The 20,514-nt window shown below is 33.7% G+C and overlaps 1 protein-coding gene across 1 annotated transcript in view; it reads right to left on the bottom strand.

Annotated features, from left to right (window-relative positions):
- Window positions 1-541: 541 nt before the first annotated feature.
- The window catches only part of LOC128232079 (U1 small nuclear ribonucleoprotein 70 kDa-like), a 69,161-nt gene continuing 49,188 nt past the window's right edge, over window positions 542-20,514 (bottom strand). The window contains exons 6-10 of the mRNA XM_052945427.1: window positions 13,849-13,936; window positions 4,874-4,975; window positions 4,001-4,264; window positions 3,143-3,346; window positions 542-2,694 (exon numbers count right to left, since the gene is read on the bottom strand). Of these exons, the coding sequence (XP_052801387.1) occupies window positions 2,561-2,694; window positions 3,143-3,346; window positions 4,001-4,264; window positions 4,874-4,975; window positions 13,849-13,936 (792 nt within the window). The 3' untranslated portion in view covers window positions 542-2,560. The remainder of the gene's footprint in view (window positions 2,695-3,142; window positions 3,347-4,000; window positions 4,265-4,873; window positions 4,976-13,848; window positions 13,937-20,514) is intronic.

Here is a 20,514-nt window from a genome sequence, read left to right as displayed (position 1 = left end):
ATATGCATTGACCAAAATAATATGGTAATATCTCCACCATTAAGCTGGTTCAAGAGTGATCAGTATGCATTCACCAAAATATTATGGTTATGCAAACCATGTCAAACTATACCATTTATTATGATAAAAAGCATACTAATAACCTTTCAACATCTGGTACTTTGTCATTGTTTTTCACTTTTAGGTTGACGAAACTTGGGTTACTACAACATTTATCAATGACCATATATTGACAGTCATGTAATGTTTGTTGTCTGGTAGCATTGTCTCTTGCCTGGTGATGTTTATTCTCATTCCTTGTGCCCTTTAACTGGACCTTAGTTAAATTGTTGTTCCCATCATTTGGTTTACATAAAAATTGTCAAGTGAGACAAACATATACATGCATCTCTTTATAAAGTAGTCACTTTCAGAATGTTCATTTTTGTTTAATATTGCCTTTTACGTTTGTTTTGTTAGACACAGTATTTTCCAATCGGCATAGTAGCTTTATTCCATTAGTATTTATGTCTCAGACGACACATAAAACAAAAACATAAGATATCTTTTTTCTTCACTTTATTACACACGTCCTAAAGTAACATGACGTCACCTTAATACAAGAACTCAATATCTGCTCCCATTCTTATTTATAAGCAATTATTAAGTTATTGTACTAGAGTAACGATGAACAGAAAATTGGACAACATTGCACAGCAAGATGTTCATAATGGTGATAAATAGTTGTTGAAACATGGCAAGATGATAGATGATGATAAAAGCTCAGTTAGTCATGTCTGGATGCGAAACAGGGATAGTAGTGGAACGAAGCATTTGTGTTTTCTGAATCTCAATTACTTCCCTTTTTTTAAAGTCTATGGATGGTGCTTATTGTTAATGTTGTCAAAACATATTTTGCAAGTGTTGTAAAATAATCAAGCTCTAAACAATGATTATTTTAACTAGATTCCGAAAAATTACAGAAATGCTTGATTTTAAGAATTTTGAAATGACAAGGTATGCAATTAATCTGCATCATTTGTTCATATATGGTAACAAAGGTTCTTACAGGTGATAATTGCCAATCCTGAAAAATAGCTGGAGGTCTGTGTGAGAATGATGGTTCATGCCCAAAACAGGGTTAAGTGACATAGACCCATTTTGTAACCATTTCCAAAGTAATTTCAAGATACTCCTTTTGTTTTTGATGCATATGTCCGAGCAAAAACAATCGTTACAACTGTACAATAGCCTGAAATTAAAAGATCTCAATCCTGATTTCAAGATAATCCTGAAACTTTAGAACCCATATGGTCAGCGGACAAAGATATCAAAATTCAGCCACATGGTTCTGTGATCTTCTGGTAAATTTTTTTTCTGTTCTATCAAATATTACAACTCTCAAATTTTAGTCCATAGAAAATTTACATAATCAGTCACAATAAAGGAGACAATTTCCTACTTTGCTGTCAATGAAACATGACGTCAATAAAACCCACGACTTGTTTGAATTTTTCAGCACAATATTTACACATGTAGCAAATGATATATCATATATATAATCAAAATATGAAACATGATTGTTCTAACCCACGACTTGTTTGGAATATGCAGCACAATATGAACATGTGTAGCAAATGATAAAGCATGTTTATAAACAAACTAAGGAACATTATTGTTCTGTTTGAGTCTACTGAAAAACAATCAATTGAAATACCAATTTTACACTGAACACTTAGATGAATACATCTTGAACAGAAAAAATATCAAAGGGACTTTTTCATGTTTTATAGCGTCAGACAATAAAAACTAATTTTGTTTAAAATGTGAAAACAATGCTTATTTCAATGAATTGTAGATAATTACTTCAAACCGTGAGCCAAAATACTATTTTGCCAGGTAATGTCATTAAAAATTCAACTATTTTAGTCCTGGATTCACAAAATTGTGTTCAAATAAGCCAGCTGCTGTTTGTTCTTGAAAATACATAAAATAACTTGATTTCAACAAACTTTAAAATCGTTGCCAATATAAAAACGTGTACAAGTCCCTTTAAGATTTTGTGATTTTCTAGCACAAATAAATTTAATGGTGAAATAAACAGAACACAGATGCTCATAAGGTTGATGGCCTTGTACGACCACACTAAAATGATTACGTTATAGATAGCGTTAATAACCATGAACTGTTTATTCGGAAAACTTTCCAGTGATATCCATTTGTTCATGTGTCTATCACGCTGCTATTAGTTTTACTAAGTACTCAATCAACATGTAGATTTAAATAGCGACACAAATGAATTGGAAATAAATTTCTCATTTATTGCTGTATTTAGTCTTGCAAATGGTGCTTTCAACCTGTACTTCAGTATGTTAATGTCTGTAGTCAGTAACTTATATTTAAAATGTAGACACAATTTCAGTTTGTTGATATTTCTGATTTTTTCGCCGAGTATTTTCGTATTTTAGAATGATGGTTACCAACTTTAGCAACATAATTGGATATTTCCGATCAGTGTATTGATGTTCTGAGTCCTAACACTGGGCATTACCCCACACTACGACAATCACAATGACGACCCCTAATCCGTGGCCCCCTCCTCCTCATATTGGCCCTCCTCCTCTGTGTATTCGGCCTGCTTCTTTTCTCCATTCTCATACCCTCCTCCATAGCCCTCATCACCCCCCTCCATCTCCACCTTCACCCCGACTTCATCTGAAAATACAGAGAACAAGAAAATTGTATTGTAGTTATATAATAATTTTGCAGTGTAATTTCTAAATATAGGTATTTTGGTTTTATGGAACATGTGTGCCAAGTTTTGTATCATTTTAGCCCAGCGCCACTGAAGACAACATAAATGTTATTTATCAGAAAGTTTGTGAAACAGCACTTGTACGTGTACATGTTGCATACTTTTTTGTGCACTACCTCGTCCAGGTATGTGTACGTTGTGAAAGTTTTGAATAATTAGCATGTGAAATAGCATGAGGATAGTAATTTATACCAGAATCAGCGAGCCTACAGGTAAAATTTCAAAGTAAAATTTCCCTAACCTTTTAAAAACTAAGTGCAATTTTAACATGAACCACACATCATGTTTCAAAACCGACTAATGAATTCTACCTCTAAAAACAAACAAGCTAACTAAAATTGCCATTACCCGAGGGCTGGTCCTTCTGGTCTCCTTCGGATTTCGGTTTCCTCTCCCCGCTCCTTGACCTTTTGCGTTTACGTTCGCGGTCACGTGACCTGCTCCTCTTCTTGCGGTCACGTGATCGGCTTCGTCGTGATCGCTTCTTCCTGTCGCGGTCCTTTTCCTTGTCTTTATCCTTTTCTTTTTCTTTTTCTTCTTCCACTGGCTCTCCTAGAATGAGTTTTTAGGTGGTAAAAAAACTACCATCTATGGTCATGGCATCATCACTGAATATAAACCTACACTCACTATAGTTAAAATGGCCGCCATACAAAGTTTACAGCTGGAAACATTGTTGAAACTATGTTGTGAAACAGATGCTTTAATTTGCTTTATGAAAAGTTTTTAACACTGTATACCTAGATTACATATGATGAAAATTATACTGTATATTAGGCCAGAGAGGCCAGAATTCGGTTTCTTTGGTTTGAGCATCAGTCTCAAATTTGACTGGAAAAGTGAAGATGAGTCAACAAAGCTTGGACTGATCCCAACATAACAAATTTATTTTCAAATCAATTTTGACGGAGACTTTAGATTTATTTTTTTTGAAACTTTTAAATCCAACATCCATGACTTATGGGAATCACTGCTGAAAAATATATAAGCTAATATGTCCATATTTGAACTAAAAGCTTCCCCTGCATAACAGGTTAAACACACAATTAAGGTATTCCAATTTAATGTAAAACAGATTATTCAAAGTTCAATCTTCATACATTCATTATAGGATTATTTCATTCTAGTATCAACAAAGCATTATAAGTCTTAGTGTTTTTCATATTGATATTCTGTTGAGGCTTAAAACAAAGTTCACCAATTTACCATCTTTTTCACGTTTCTTATCCCTACTCCTACTTCTCCTACGACGTTCCCGATCACGGTCACGTGACTTCGGTGACCTTGACCTCCTCTTCCTCTCTGGCCTATCACGTTCTCGAGACTCCGGTTCTGGTTCCCGCTCCCCTCTCTCGGGCCGTTCCCTGTCACGATCTCGGTCACGATACTCGCCCCTAGTGTAGTCATCACGGCCAGAGTACCGTGTGTTTTCCTCAGGGCCTCCCTTCCTTGTGCCTCCAAGCCCGCCACCTATACAACACATTGAACATAATTAACAGAAATTATTGAAGTATAGATAGAAACATCGATCGCAAGTGACTTTCAGTTTTTATATGACCAAATATTATTCTTCAGCATTTTATTCTTTGTCTGTTATATAATTTTACATTATTCACCAGACCTAGATTTAAGAAATAACATTCTAAATATCAATAGTTAAACAAAAACAAATGTATTTCATTTATCTGGGCACAGGTGTTGCCTGTAAATGTCACCATGACATTGACCTACTGACCAAAAAAAAAGGATCATCTACTGACCATGACATATGTGCATACCAAGTTTGAAGACTCTACAACAAATCATTCAAAAGTTACCAATCAAAATCTGTATGTGAGGTGGACAATGAATACATAGAAGACAACAACACCGGACAATGTTATCCCTATGCATCTGCTATGCTCCACAGGCGACACAAAAATCATAATTTTCCTACATCCATTCAACTTTACCTTACAAGGTTGAAGATATTTTTTTCATTCTGCTTAATAGGTTAATATTTAATACATGTTTGTGTCCTATAATTGACAACATGAAATGGGTATATGTATTGCATACATGACCAATAACGAAGCCTACCAAGTCTACGAGGTCTCCATCCTTTCACTGTACGACCTCGCTCCACGTCAACAAGCACACGGCGTCCATCAATCTTCTTACCGTCTGCATGCTTGTACGCAGCTAAAGGGGAAAAACACAGGAAGAGGCAAGTGAATAGGGGCTCACAATCATCAGTGTTCACAAACATTTACTATCAGATGATCTTTAAAATATGAGAATACTATTATCAAAAGAAAAGCATAGCAAGTGTTCAGAAACATTCGCTGATCATCACATTTTTCAGTCCATTATTACCATGGAGAAAGAAAAATGTGGTAAGAAAAATTTCAAAAGACAAGATTTGAGAAATTAACAAAAAATATCTTGCAAAATTTTGCATTAAAATTCAAGACAGTGTGTCAAAGTATTGTACATTTTTTTCACAAAAAAATCTGCAGCTGTAACCTAATAAAATATCCTGAAAACTAAAATGTGTTAAAACAAGGTAATTAATATGAGATAAAATCTTCTTCTGAATCACCATACTTACCCTGAAAGAGAATTGCTATTAATATTATAAACGTCCAATTCAACTGTGAAAGCCTATTCAATCCAAAAAGAAAAAAAAAAAGCTTTATAACGGTAAGCCCAATTTCGACATTTTACCATATCGTACCAATCACTTTTCCTCCCCATCTCTTAAACCTAACGATGACAATTTTTTGAGTGATAATTCTTTTCAATTAACAAAACTCCTTAAACGCTTCCCCAATGGAAGAGATTAAAATACTTTCTGAGGGCCTTTTTCTAAGTCCTGATTGAGGGCCTTTAGTTCATATGAAAACAACAATATTTAACACCAAGATAACAAAACTTACGCCTTAACCTACCCGACGTAAAGAGTTCCCTAACGAAATGGCGGCAAATATTCCGCATCTTGAAGTATATATATTTCGTCAGCAGCATGGGTCCTTGCTATGATCCAGGAAGATCAAAACCCAGCTTACCTGATTGTTTTTATTTACTTTTTTAATTACTTATTTTAAAATAAACACATCTTTAATTCCCCCCATTTATTCTTAACGAGTTTCATACCCCTTACACGGTATGACATTTTTTTTATACAATTCTTTTTTAACAAACAAACAAGTTTACTTATTAAACTCCCCTTTAACAAATATTTTCTTTACTTATTATACACCCCGGCTTACCAAATTATACAAACCCTAGACTTGAACATTTTGGGACTATTGCGTTACTGAATGTTGGACCGTCAATTTGAGCAGTCTGAAGCAAAAATAATAATAGACAGATTAGTTCAGTTCCAAATTTCTTTAAGTATTCATAATGCATTCTAAAACAAAATACTGAATATTATAATGCTCTACAAAACTTACCAGACCAAATTTTAAACTTACCAAAGCTTGCATTTGATCTCTAATAACTCTTATCAAAGACTTACCGATCCAAAGTATTTTTTTGCTTATTTTATTTATTTGATTTGCCTTAAGTTATTTCACCCAGTTCTTACCAGTTTATTGTAGAATATTGGAACATTTTAATCAACTTACCAATCCTTATTTTTGCTTCAAAAACCTTCTCTCAGTAACTTACAAACTATAAATGCAATGAAGTCCCAGGGTTACAACATTTTAAGTATAATCATTATTAACAATTCATCATAAATAATAAACACAAATCACCAAATTGGCCAAAGAAAAAGTATGTTTGATTCTCATCTGCATCAGAACTGTATCATGATGATGAATCTCAAAGGTTTTTACTCTACAATTGTTTGCTTTCAAGGGTTCTAAAATTCGGAAAATGGCGCCAAAATTTAAACGTTCCGCACAGTTAATAATTAAAACATATCACTAATAAAACGCTCACTTGCTCAATTTTTTTCCTAAGAAAATATGGATCAAGATCTAAAAATAATTTTCCTCTGGCCTTAGAAGTTTAAAGATGACAGAGTGTGCACCTAATTTCATAGATCGCAGAAAGTGATACTCAATAGAATCGTAGAGTAACTAATCCACTTTTTATGACCTGTAATACTTAATGCACACAATTATCATCTGAGTATAATTGCTTTATTATATGCAGTGTGTAATCACGTATCATAATAATGTACAATCAATTTTCAACAAAAGTGCGGAAAAGTGAGAGACATTTACACATATACATTTCGTGCGGTAATTACCAGAAGGTACCAAGCAACATTGAAATATAGAAGATGTAGCAACTTCTGGCACTAATCCCATGATTTGCAATACCAAATGGTCAACATTCAAGGGTTTCCCAACCCTTTTGTATGGCTTGGCAGTGACACAAAAAGCCAATATTGTTTTCTCAATTTTGACTATGGTTCTTTGTCCTATATAGCCAAGAAAGATTTAAACCCCTGGCATATGACAAGATTTTTTAGCTTTAAAAAAATTATATATACTTTGAAACCTGTACATGTATTTCTCTTTTCAATGCATATAATAAAACATTATACTATGACATAAGATACATTGATGTTTTATACCCTGTGGTAGAAAATTAGCACAAACCCTCGCTGGTACTTGGTTAAATTCTGTATTTTATATCGCAGGTCTTAGTACAAAAAAAATCCGAACATACGCACAAACGTGAAAACTTGGTCTTGTTTTTTCTAGCCTAATTTCGATGACTTTGTATCTGAGAATGTACTTGTATAACTTGCTTTCAATGAGGAACAATGGCATTGTGAACGTATGACAGAAATAATGTGTAACTTGGAATAATTTCAACTCAGAGTCCTGTTTTATAACTTATGCTAACACAGCCCTCATACTTTTATACAAAAAAAAGCAAACTCTCTGGCCCAGATTTGTGCAAAACAATAAAATATTAAACAAAAACATAATTCATTATGAGGAACACGAGACATAATCCTGGCACAAATACTAGTTTACTGCACCCAACATGTCAGCTAACAACTTGAAGTAAATCATAGGCTTCATGTCCAATTTTTCCTTTCTTTTTAATTTTTTTTTTAGACTGAATGACCTCACAAAAACCTCTAACTTGTTATGTTGAGAAATAATATTGTTTGTGTTACAACAAATTTTCATGATCAACAGTGAAATTAAAGTTGTTTCAGGTTATAAACTGTCAACGGCTGACTGCTTAGCTTCACAATAAAATATTTCTCACATGGGATATGGCCGTAAAATGCAGCATAATTATATTGTCATGATAAACAAAGTTCCAAGGACGGGCCAGATAGTCCTCTGAGAACTATGCTTAGGTCTGTTATGTTCAGATGTTGGTTCTTCCAAATTCGAGAAAAATTGGGTTCAATAATTAAGATACACATGTAAGATTTGTTTGTTTGCACCAAAAGAAGAATAACAATCATCACAAACGAATGCAATCCCATCAAGGGAGTATCATATGTGACAAATAAGAATAATATGAGTTAAATTAAAAGATACATTAAGTTATAGTTGGCGCTTATTTTCAGTTTTCTAAACAATTAAGTCAGCAGGTCGAGTTGACCCCATTGGAGGAAGCATGAGTGTAATCACTAAGTATCATTTATCATATTTGCCAAAGTAACTTAGCTCTTACAGTGGATATGCCAGATCTCTAATCTTTTCTGCTTTAATTATAACCATCTCATTACCTTCTTCCCTTGACGTAGCGTCTAACCCCGGACGCAGCCATTTAATGTCCAAGGAGCTATGACGTCATAATTCTGAAGCTATGACATCATAATTCTCGATTATATCTTTTTTATGGCAAAACCTATTTCTACACATTGTGGCACACTTATCAGATTGTCTATACATTGCAATCATAAAGACGGTGCCCTAGAAAATGCAGCATTTGTCATAAGGCAAAGTCCTCTTGTCTATAAGTTTAGGAGGATAATAAACTGGCTATAAAACCATACCATAAATTATACTTCCATGGAACATTACCTATAATTGCCATCAACTTCTACTCCCAACGCCCTCCACCCCTCTTACCAACATTGCCAACACATAAAACCTCCAGATATTTATATTTCCCAAGAACACTTGTTAGGACTAGGAAACACATTTTACTCTGTCATACATGGAACTTATTCTTCCATTAGGAGATCTTGATGGTTTTACACAAGTCTGTCAAAAGGGAGTATTAATAACTAGCAAATTTCTTGGAAGCAATGAAACATTGGATGAAGTGCGGAAGCCTCTGAGTGGAATTAAATGTTTCCGGGGGAAACCCAGCGGAATCAAAACTTCAAAACTTCTCACATCAATGAACTCTAAGGAGTCTTAGGACTTATATAAAAGGGGCAGATTTCAATTGTTTTGACAATGTTTGAGGTCGAGCTGGCTTGTGTGATTGGAAATCATTCTCCGAATCTGCAGGTATGTATTCGATGTTAACCTGCTCTCTTAAGCAAATTTCCAGAGTCAGTAGTTATAGTCTTGTGTTCCGGGCTAATTGTTTACCCACATGTTTGGGACTTAATTAATACTAAAGCTCACTCAGCATATAGCGGAAATAAGAATGTTTGAAGTGGAATTTGCTTCTTGTTCTGCTTCGAGTGAACACACAGTAAGTACTTTATTGAAATTATTATATAACTACAAGCTTTCAAGTGACCAATAACAAAAAAGTAAGGATAAAAGTAAGAGGGTTTTTTTAGAAAAAGTAGGGTAAAATAGGGATATTATGAGAGAAAAGTAGGGATAGTAGGGCTCTTTTAACTTACTTTTTTGGATGCAAATTAGACATAAATGATTACTTAAAACCTATTCATCAATTGTCATGTACATGCAGTTATCTGTAGTTAAGAAGGACCCACTTGAAAGCCTGTTTAAAATAAAAACTAGCATTCTTAATATTTTTTCATAAAATCCATTTCCAACGTATTTTAACTATGTATCTTACATTTTCAGCTTAACATTTAAAAAATGGAGTTCTTATTTTACCCAATTGTTATAAAAAGGGAACTAATTATTTCATATCTTTCGACAATTCCTATAATCATTTTCCATAACCTATTAAAAATTCATTTTATTGGCAGAGTGGATCAAGTTCAGATGTTATGATTTCAAGACATATAATTTGTTATCTAGCTCAAATAAAATCGCAATAATTCCTGGAAGTTTTCATTTTAATTAGTGGGAACATTACTGAACAGACAAAGTTAATGGCTTGAATACTTTTCAAACTCTTTACTTTTAAATGAAAAGACATCGTCATTAAAACATCAATGTACCTTATGCACAAGTTGTTGCATTTCAACAAATTTATAATGTGAAATATATGTCTAATTATAAGACGTATTCATCACACTATAACAAAGTAACAAATGTTAGTGATTAGTAGTTATATATTCAAAAGATGTACATTTCTAAAATGCAGCATATTTCTTAACATATACTGTCAAAAAATTGGAGACCCCTTCAAAGACCAATGCATTTCCATACGATCTGATTTAGAAGCGATAAAAAAAATATTCTATACCAATGGGTTTTTTTTCAATGTTATTCAAATTATAAGGAACATACACAGTGATGTTTGAAGGTTGTACCAGTAATAATGTTCTTAACATCATAACAAATACTAACTTAACATATCTCAGGTCAAGGTCATCAGCTGATTCTAGTACATTATAAATCATTTTACCCCACATTACTTGCCCCTTCTGCAGTTTTGTGAGCAAAAATAATCATATTGTTCACATAATGTAATAGCATTACCTTTTATCTTTCTATATTTCAATACTTACTATGTAATTTCTGAGACTTAAAATTTCATAAGTTCAGAGTAAATTCAAGCAAAGATTTTTGTTTCAGGTACTGTAAAATAAGGACAAAATGTTGAACCTTGATTATGTGCAACAAATATAAAATTTTGCAAACTGTTGATATTTTATTCTCAAACTTCATTGATTTTTTACTACATAATTGCAGGGGTAATGCTTTAATGTAACAAACTTTTCGGTGCAAATATTAGTAAGGTATAACCTTCTTGCCTCAACCCTGGTTAAAATGCAATCATAAAACTTACGATTCAACTTTGTCATTAAACATTTTAAGAAATTATATACGTTAAATTACCTTTTAAACCTGCAAGCCCTTTTTTACGCCCTTGGGGTCTTTCCGTGGGTGTTTTTTCTGACTCAGTGACATGATAAATGAATATGTTCAAATCTTAAACTCCAAGAAAAAGGGATAAATTCCAATGAAAAGCATTTCTACGACGGCAATTTAAGGCACCTGATGACATCATGCCTATAAGAAAAAACCATCCCCTATTGTAAACAATGATAGTTGCGATGCAATTGCCGAATGTTGTGTATTGATATATTAAAGCCATGTTTTCAGTGGACCTTTTCATTGATTAACAGACAGCATTATATATATAAAGGTATGTTCACAGCTAAGATGCAGCTAATACTGAGCATTATTTCATATTGTTGACTCCACTTACTAGGTGGATTTTCGAAAAAATTGGCTGAATGGGGAAAAATGGTGAGTTCTGGAAAAGACACGCACCCTGCGCATTTAATAGTGCATTTACGGTATTTCTCATAGAAGCACTATTGTTTAAACAGATTTTTACTATAAGCCAGTAAATCTTTCGATTGTAAACCCAGCTATAACCCATAGCACAAACATTTATTTTATTTCATGATGGCATCTTTATGTAAAGGAAAACAAACTGTTCATTCCTGGAAATTTTCAAATAAATTTTGTCAAGCTTTTGTGTTGTTCTTCACTTATTGAACCCTAGAAATTGTATTGGAAAAAAGTCCAAGTTTAAATGCACGTTGAAAACAGACTTTCTCAAAATGATTACATGTCAGGTATATAATTAGTCTGCACGTGTTCCAATACAACAATTATCCATAGTAATCCATCAGTAATTACATTTCTGATATAATGTTGTTTCACCAACACCACTGCACATTTTTGCAATGCTTGGCATTAAATTGAGATAAAAAAGATCCACAGTAAACTTCTGGCCAAAATTTCTGGGATGAAATTAAGCTCAACTGGCTTAAATATGTTATTTCAAATAGCCAAAATACATATGGTACTTAAATACGATTTCGATAAACAAAAAATAGTTTAATGTTGTAGGCATAAAGATGATTCCTATTTAAAGTTGAAAAACTCCTAAAGAAGTAAATATTACGCAAATTATAGTCATAAATAATGAGCTTAGCTTCAAATCTAATGTTATAACGGACTCAAGAAGTTTCGAGAAATTGGTGCCTGAAAATCAGTTTATATCCACGCCCTAATGAAGGATATAATTTGAGTTTGCCAATTCCTTAAAATGTACACGCGATTTTACATGAGAAAATGAATAATAATCTTAACTCCTTCATAGTATTAACTGTTATGTCCTCAAGCCAAAAAATTTAAGCAATTTGCTTCGTGTAAACATTAACTTCTACAAGAATTTTCTGTCATAGCAAAAAATCAATAACAATAATTTCCGTCAACACAAAAAATTGAAAAAATTACGCATATCTGTCATAATTTCCTGCAAGTAATCACCTCATACTGGCGTTGATGTTTGTGAAGTTTGTGCAACAGAACTGCTGAGTTCTGTGATTAAAGTTCCGCAGAAAATATCCAAGTTATGTGTCTAACGATGGGGGAGTGAGTTCCAAGTACGAAGTTCCCAAGAAATATCCCTGTTATGTGTCTTATAACAGGGAGAATGCACGGTCTGGCACCTTGATATAGCGCTTTTATTGATCGCAAGTGGTTTTCCCCCTTAACTGATGAGTCTAGTCACAACTGACCTTGATAGTAGTCTATTCCCTTGCTTCAAACAAGTTATAAAGATGTCTATGTTGTTACTTATGTATAACAATAAAATATGTACACATGGTATGTATTACAGCTTTGTCTAACGTACCGTATATAACATGATGAACCAGTTATTGACATTATGCATTCTTACCCATAGGAATGTGATAGGAGCGTTACTTATTGTATTATTATAAAATAAATATTCAACATTTCTATAATATCTGTTAAAATGAGAATGCAAACATAATAATTTGAAGAAAAAAAATCTTGGAAAAAATGCAATAAAGATAAATCACTGAACACAACAGTTACTCAGCAATTTAGTTACCTCCCCTAAATAATTTTCATATCTTTCCATGACAGCCTCAAATGTTAATAACAGAACAGAAATGAAAATGACACAACTTCAAACAAAATCGTTTGCAACAAAAACCCTGCCTTGTGAAAACTTCAAAAGTGCAATTGAAGAAAGCCCTCCCTAGATGTTGGTACAGCCATTTGTTTAAGTGTTCAATTTGTACGTAAATGCTTGCAGATATGTTTTTTCCTCTGTAAAGTTGTCTTTTTGCCAACAAGCCAAAAACCAAGAATAAACAAAGAGCAATTCCTATAATCAGCACACATTACATGAGTATGAAACACCGAAAATATGTAACTCAATTAAAGAAAGCTTTTAAATATTTATCTAACGCACTTGATCCTGTATTTACAGTACCTTTAACACCATTGTGACCAGATCTCATTCTAAGTGACAGTCACAGTTCATGTACGACAAGTTTATATATCAACTTGTGCACTCTATTTTGTTTATGTGCCTACATGAATTCAAACAATGAAATAAAAGTTCATTATTGCTGAAGAATTACAAATTAAACAAACTATTTCCAGTGGTCTATGTCGCTCCTGAAGAATAAATTTGTTTAATTTGTTATAAAATTAACTATAACCTGAACTTTTATTATTCAATTCCCAGATTTTTTATTACATAAATTCAAGTATGTTAAACACACGGTAGCATTGCAGCCTTATTATTGAATCAATTTACAAAATATATTAATCAGAGTGAATAATATAACTATCTTTTCTGTTTTAGCCGCAAAGGAATCACTGAACAATATTACATTAATCTTTGTTTTAATGACAGACAAATTTAGTGGTCTGTAACCTCTTGATGGCAGCCAATGACCTTGACCTACCTTGACAGTGAATACTTACAGTGCATATCACGCTCATGCTCGTACTCAATGAAGGCATAGCCTCTTGGTTTTCCAGATTCTGATATTTTGTCACTGGCCAGCTTTATCTGAAAGAAGAAAATGAAAGTACATGTGACATGTAATATGACTAAACCTCAACTGATTTCTATGGAACGATGAGCTAATTTATTCAGTTCCAATAGTAAAGACACCTACTCCAATAGTGTGTGACTTAATGTGGGTCATACATACCTAAACATGTATTTTTTTCCTTACACTAATTACCCTTTCTTTGGTTGCGAAGAGCACAAATTCAGAAAAATCACCCTTATGTCAGTTTACTGGGTAGAAACAATTATTACATCCATTTTGAAAAGACAGGAGAAAGCGTAACAATTGGGTATCAAACTTACAACTCATTGGTAGAGAGGCAGAAGCCTAAACCATTAGATCAACTCACTCTCTTGTGAGTTGATGTAAATATTTCATGCTCTAACCTATTACTAGGAAGGGAGGGAACAATGACAGCAATTTTTAAACTATTGGGTGTAACAGGCACTGTTGTCTCCCTTGGAGTCTGCACAGGCTGTATAATTATGTTGTCAGCTTTACTTATTCCCTACGGCAGTCATCTGAATCTGACTTCTGGACCAAAATGCCCAGGTTCTTACATTTATTACAACAAATGAAAATCTTAAGATATCAGCAATATAAAATTTCATATATTGAGCACACCCTGAAAACTTTGTAAATGCTAGGCTCGTGGATCATTTTCACCAGTTCAAACATTAAATATCACAATGTCCTTCCCTTCCAATAAATGTTCTGGCTTCATAAAAACCCTGTCGTTTGTCCACAAAATAGCTTCTTTCTTTCTCAAGAAAGTCCTTCTCGGTAATTTAACTGAATGATTCATATGAAATATCACTGAAGCCGGTGCTAGCATTGACAGAGTTGCACCTACATTAGCTGTCAATGAACAATCTCAATCAAAGCAAGACTCCAGTCACAATCAAACTGAGACTTTAACCTCAATAAAACAGATACTCCAGTCTCAATTAAACTGATACTGCCGTCCCAACCAAAGCGAGACTTCAGCCTCAATCAAATCGAGACCACAGTCTCAATCAAAGCAGGACAGCAGTCTCAACCGTATTTTGTATTTCTTGCTAATGATTGAATTTTCTTAAGACAAATTATGTGCAACATATCACAACATATTCAAATACCACTAAAGTCAGCAAAAGCAGATTGATAACCTTTGCTCCCATTTGCGCTCCCATTTATAGTCTCCCCCTATATACCACTGCATTAAAATAGAGCATTTCAATATTCTGCAATCTAGCTATATTTGCATAGCACTCCTCAGTCTTTCTTTATTCTTTTTTTTTCAGGCCTAAAAGCACCATTTAAATGCAGACAGCCTCCATCTAACTTGAATAAAGCATCCCACACAATCATTCCTGGAAATGCCACAACCTGCCTGCCCATTTTCCAAAGTTATCAGTCAGAGGAAAGAAAATATCGATCATCTACCAATTTAATCATTTGCCCTTTGATTTTCCGGGGTGATGGGCTATTTTTACCCTATTTCTCTACCTGACATGTTTCATGTTCGCAACTTTGTTTACACTATCTGCCTAGGAACTCTTGTCTATTTTTCTGTAGGAACTCTCCTCTAATTTCTGTTTTATCTTGTAGATCTTTCCAAAATTGAGAATCATAAATTGTCACTTTTTTTCTTCTTAGTATCTTCTCATTATGTTTTGTGTTTTCAACAGATAACTTAATTAATTGAAAGAATTGTTTGTTATGCACTTACTTAAATTAAAGAAAATGTTTTATGCTTCTAACCAGTAGAAAAGAATAGGTTCTACACTACTAACCAGTAGCAAGGAAAAGGGTTTACACGAAACTACTCTGTATAGCAAAGAATATGTTCTACACTTCTTACCTGAAGCAACGAATATGTTCTACATTACTAATCTGTAGCAACAAATATGTTCTACATTACTAATCTGTAGCAATGAATATGTTCTACACTAACTTACCTGTAGCAACAGATATGTTCTACACTACTTACCTGTAGCAACAGATATGTTCTACACTACTTACCTGTAGCAACAGATATGTTCTACACTACTTACCTGTAGCAACAAATATGTTCTACACTACTTGTTGCTACAGGTAAGTAGTGTAGAACATATCTGTTGCTACAGGTAAGTTAGTGTAGAACATATTCGTTGCTACAGATTAGTAATGTAGAACATATTTGTTCCTACAGATTAGTAATGTAGAACATATTCGTTGCTTCAGGTAAGAAGTGTTCTACTATACCAACCTGTAGCAAAGAATATGTTCTACACTATTAGCCTGTAGCAATAAATATGTTCTACACTACTAATCTGTAGCAACGAATAGGTTCTAATCTACTTACCTGTAGCAACAGATATGTTCTACTATACCAACCTGTAGCAAAGAATAGGTTCTACACTACTAACCTGTAGCAACGAATAGGTTCTACACCATTAGCCTGTAGCAAAGGATAAGATTCTACACTACTCACCTGTAGCAAAGGATAGATTCTACACTAATAACCTGTAGCAAAGGATAGATTCTACACTACTCACCTGTAGCAAAGGATAGATTCTACACTAATAACCTGTAGCAAAGGATAGATTCTACACTACTCACCTGTAGCAAAGGATAGATTCTACACTACTCACCTGTAGCAAAGGATAGATTCTACACTACTCACCTGTAGCAAAGGATAGATTCTACACTACTCACCTGTAGCAAAGGATAGATTCTACACTACTCACCTGTAGCAAAGGATAGATTCTACACTAATAACCTGAATAAAATAATAGGTTTTGGACATCTAACCTATCACAACCGATAGATTCTACGCTACTTTCCAGTAGCAAAGGATAGGTTCTACACTAATAACCTGTAGCAAAGAACAACCTGTGCAATGAATAGGCTTTATATACACAACTGACAGATAGAAAAAAATAGGACATTTACACAACTAAAATGTAGCAGAAATTTAGAATACTGAAGTATAACAATAATGCTCTTTTTAATGACCCACTTGCTGTATTCTCAGAGTCCTCCCCCTCCCCCCTTCTAAGTGGGTCTTTATTCCAAAACCTATGAATAAATCCAGACCGGGATTTACGTAATACTCTAATCTGGATCTCTTCTCCTTTATGTGTATTTTGACAATTTAAGCAGTATATTATTGGCAAGAACACATCAACACTTTGATAACAAACTTCTGTTGTAGTCTGATAAGCCCCATTTGTTCTCAGAGACTCAATGTAAGAAGCTGTTTGCTCTTTTCAACAATATTCTTGCCTTCCACATTATTACTTTTTTTCTAATGCATCCAACAATAATGTTCCAGGTTCTTCAGGTACTTTTGCTTTTTTTCTCCCAAAGTACCAAACAGTGCAAAAAAACCACATCAATACCATACATGACATAATAACAGGTTCTGTGTTTAAACATACGTCTCAAAAAAAGGTCAAAAAGAAAGGGTAATAACCTTTGGGTTGACCAAGATATTTGGGAAAATTTGAAGGTCTGATTTGATAGATATATAGATTTATCAGTGAAATAAAATTGAAATTTCTTTGTTTCAAAAAGAAATTTTAGCCCACTCTCAGTTCCTAAACAAACATCGGTGGGTACAGTGCTGGGACACAATTTCATCGATGTCATTTCCAAAATGACATCACATGCGCATAGAAATTGGAGCATTTTTCTTAAAAAAGTGCTATTAAATTAAATTCTAATTTGGGGCAATTTAAATAAGATTTTTTTTCAGTGTAAGATAGCAATATATTTCACCTCATGAACAACAAAGTGAATATTTCACTCATGGCTATGCCACGCTTGAAATATAAATTTTGGTGCTCACTCAGTGAAAATATATTACATCTTACACTGAAACAAACAATTATCCTTCCATTCTCAAAGTTTGGAGGATCAGACTCTCAAATATATGATATGTCTTCTACAAACCAATAATTACAAATTGTCACTATATATTTTGTATTTTTTAATAGTAAGAGTGCAATGAGGCAAGAATGAATTAATCAAGGCTTAATCAAGGCTTTTCAATCTGCCAGGGATATTTGCTATTAATACATCACCAAGGCAGGGCAAAATATACCTGCTAAATAATGCATTCTTGTAGAATTCTTCATACCTGAAAATGTGTTTCTGACACTATAGGTGGAAATTAATATAAATTATTCAAGAATAACAACAAATTCAATTGTCTATGGAAAACCTGAGTTGTGCCTTAGGATAAAAGCCACACCTTAGGATAAAAGCCACATTAATAAATTGAATTCCCGAGAAGTGAAAATAGAACCTGTAAAGTTATAATCAGGGGACACATTTTTTTTTTTGTGCTAAAATTTGTTTTTATACTATGCTTGAAAATAACATTTTGGAAAGTTTTTTGAAAATGGGTCTTTTTCATGGTCTATTTTATGTGCATTCTTGCCATCGGATTGAAATGGAATGCATGATTAAAATAAATACCAATAAAGTATTAAAGATTCCTTACTTTAATGCCCTAGATAATTTCAAATATGTTGAATAGCATGATCAACTGTTGCAAACATCTTCGAATTAAGAGTAAAAATCCATTGTTTCAAAACTAGGAATTTCGAATAGTTCTAAATTAACATTTCCGATGGAAGATTGAATGGGATTGACCGTGATGGATTCGAAGACTGTGACAGAATTGGGACAGACTGTGATGGAATTGGACAGACTGTGACGAGGCCTGTTGTTCTTAGAAACAAGGCCTGAATACTCTTAGACAATTTACATTAAGACACGGTTTTGCCATTTATATGGGGCATTTTACAATGGCCAGGAATAAATATCGCCATCCAAATATGGCAGTTCCGTTATCTTGGCAATTTGGTCCTTATCAGTGTTAACAGGTTCCTGACAGCACGGTTTCTTAGAGTGTAAATTACCATACTGCTTTATGGCCAAATACGCTTTATAAGGATCAAGCACGTTATTTGAGGATTCGGATTCAAAAAGTTGCGACTTTTTGATAGATGTGTATAATATTAAAGAAGGGTAGTGAAAAATGTTATGATATGATTCCAAGGGTGATTAAAGGTTACTTTATGTGATAAAGAAATACTATAAATCTTATTACAACTTTGGCCTTCAAAGGCTAATTGTCTTTATATATAATATTAGCCCTTGAACAAGGATTAATGCTATTAATTATACATTAATTTTTATTGGAAGCTCAGTTCATAAATAATACAAGCAATTAGGTAAAAGAAAAAAATATGAGGCCATGGACTTAATAATTTCATTGAGAATAACAACCAACAAGGATTTGGTGGAGTATGTGGTACAGTTTCAAAGTTTTTAAGGATAATTAGGACGGTAAAGATGTTATCTACCTAAGAATCTGTACATCTGAGATCAAGACCTAGTAATTATACATTCAATTGGGGGTGAAATGTTTGAATATGTTTGGAACTTCTCCAAAACTGACTCCAGCAACACCCAACATCTAGATTTTGATGGAAAGCAACTCTTGCACACCACCGACAGATGGATTCCCATCTCCTATGATATGACTGGAGGTTTCCAAGTCGGGAACTAATCCTGGCTGAAGTTTGATATTGCCCAAAATTAAACTGATCGAACTGAATGGTAACAGGTATATCCTGGTGCCGATATTTATTTTATTTGAAACATGGGTGCTGCTGGCTGGTATATTCACATTATTTGAGTGCTATCTAGTTTGATTCCAGTGAAAATCAAAGAGAATCGATGATAAACATTCGAACATTCACATGAGGATACAGCTGTAGTGCTTTGCAATAATTTGTACTATTATTCTGGGATTATTTCCTCGGACTGATACATATGTTTTAATTACATTTACTGCTAAACGACAGAAAAAGTCAATTAATTTTTTGCCTTTCGTTTCAATGGAATCAAAGACTTGTTTTGTTTTTCCCATCTGTCAATGTTTATGAATAATTGAAAAAGGACTCTGGGAAAAAAACTATATAACTCTGAGATATCAACAGCAAGATTCACACCTTCTAAGAAATACTTGTAAGTGAAATCATATCTATCATTGTTAACTCTGGACAAAAAATAAATGGAAAGTGGAGGAATATAAGTTTCAACAATTATAAGAGTCAGCGCATTTTACAACACAGACCATCTGGACTGTGAATGAAATGGTTGTTACATTGGAATTCATTCATTTAGTGAGACAAAGCTGAAAAAACTGTCAACAAATCTGACATTCCACATGTCCAGCAGGTCAACCAGAAGCTAATAACAACTTTGAGGATACCATAACAGACAAAATTGAAGATTTTACACAAAAATATCTTAGTTTCCGATTCCAAGAATTCCTGAAGGTCAAACAGAAGCAGCTACATAACCGGAGCTACCACTGTGGATTGTGATGATCTAAGATGTGGGTTGTACAGCATCAATTGTAAGTTGAGCTGTGATAAAGTTGAGCTGCCACCCTGAGTTGAACTGCCACTGTTTGGAATTGAGAAGCCTTGGTTGAGCATCATTCACCTTAAGTAGAGCTGCCATTGTTCAAGATTTGAGCTGCCACTGTTTGGAGTTGAGCAGCCTTGGATTAGCATCACCTTGAGTTTTG

Source organism: Mya arenaria, chromosome 4, assembly GCF_026914265.1.
Source record: "Mya arenaria isolate MELC-2E11 chromosome 4, ASM2691426v1".
Classification (NCBI taxonomy): Eukaryota; Metazoa; Mollusca; class Bivalvia; order Myida; family Myidae; genus Mya; species Mya arenaria.
Note: the sequence above shows the minus strand (reverse complement) of the source record. Positions and strands in the feature narration are given on the sequence as shown.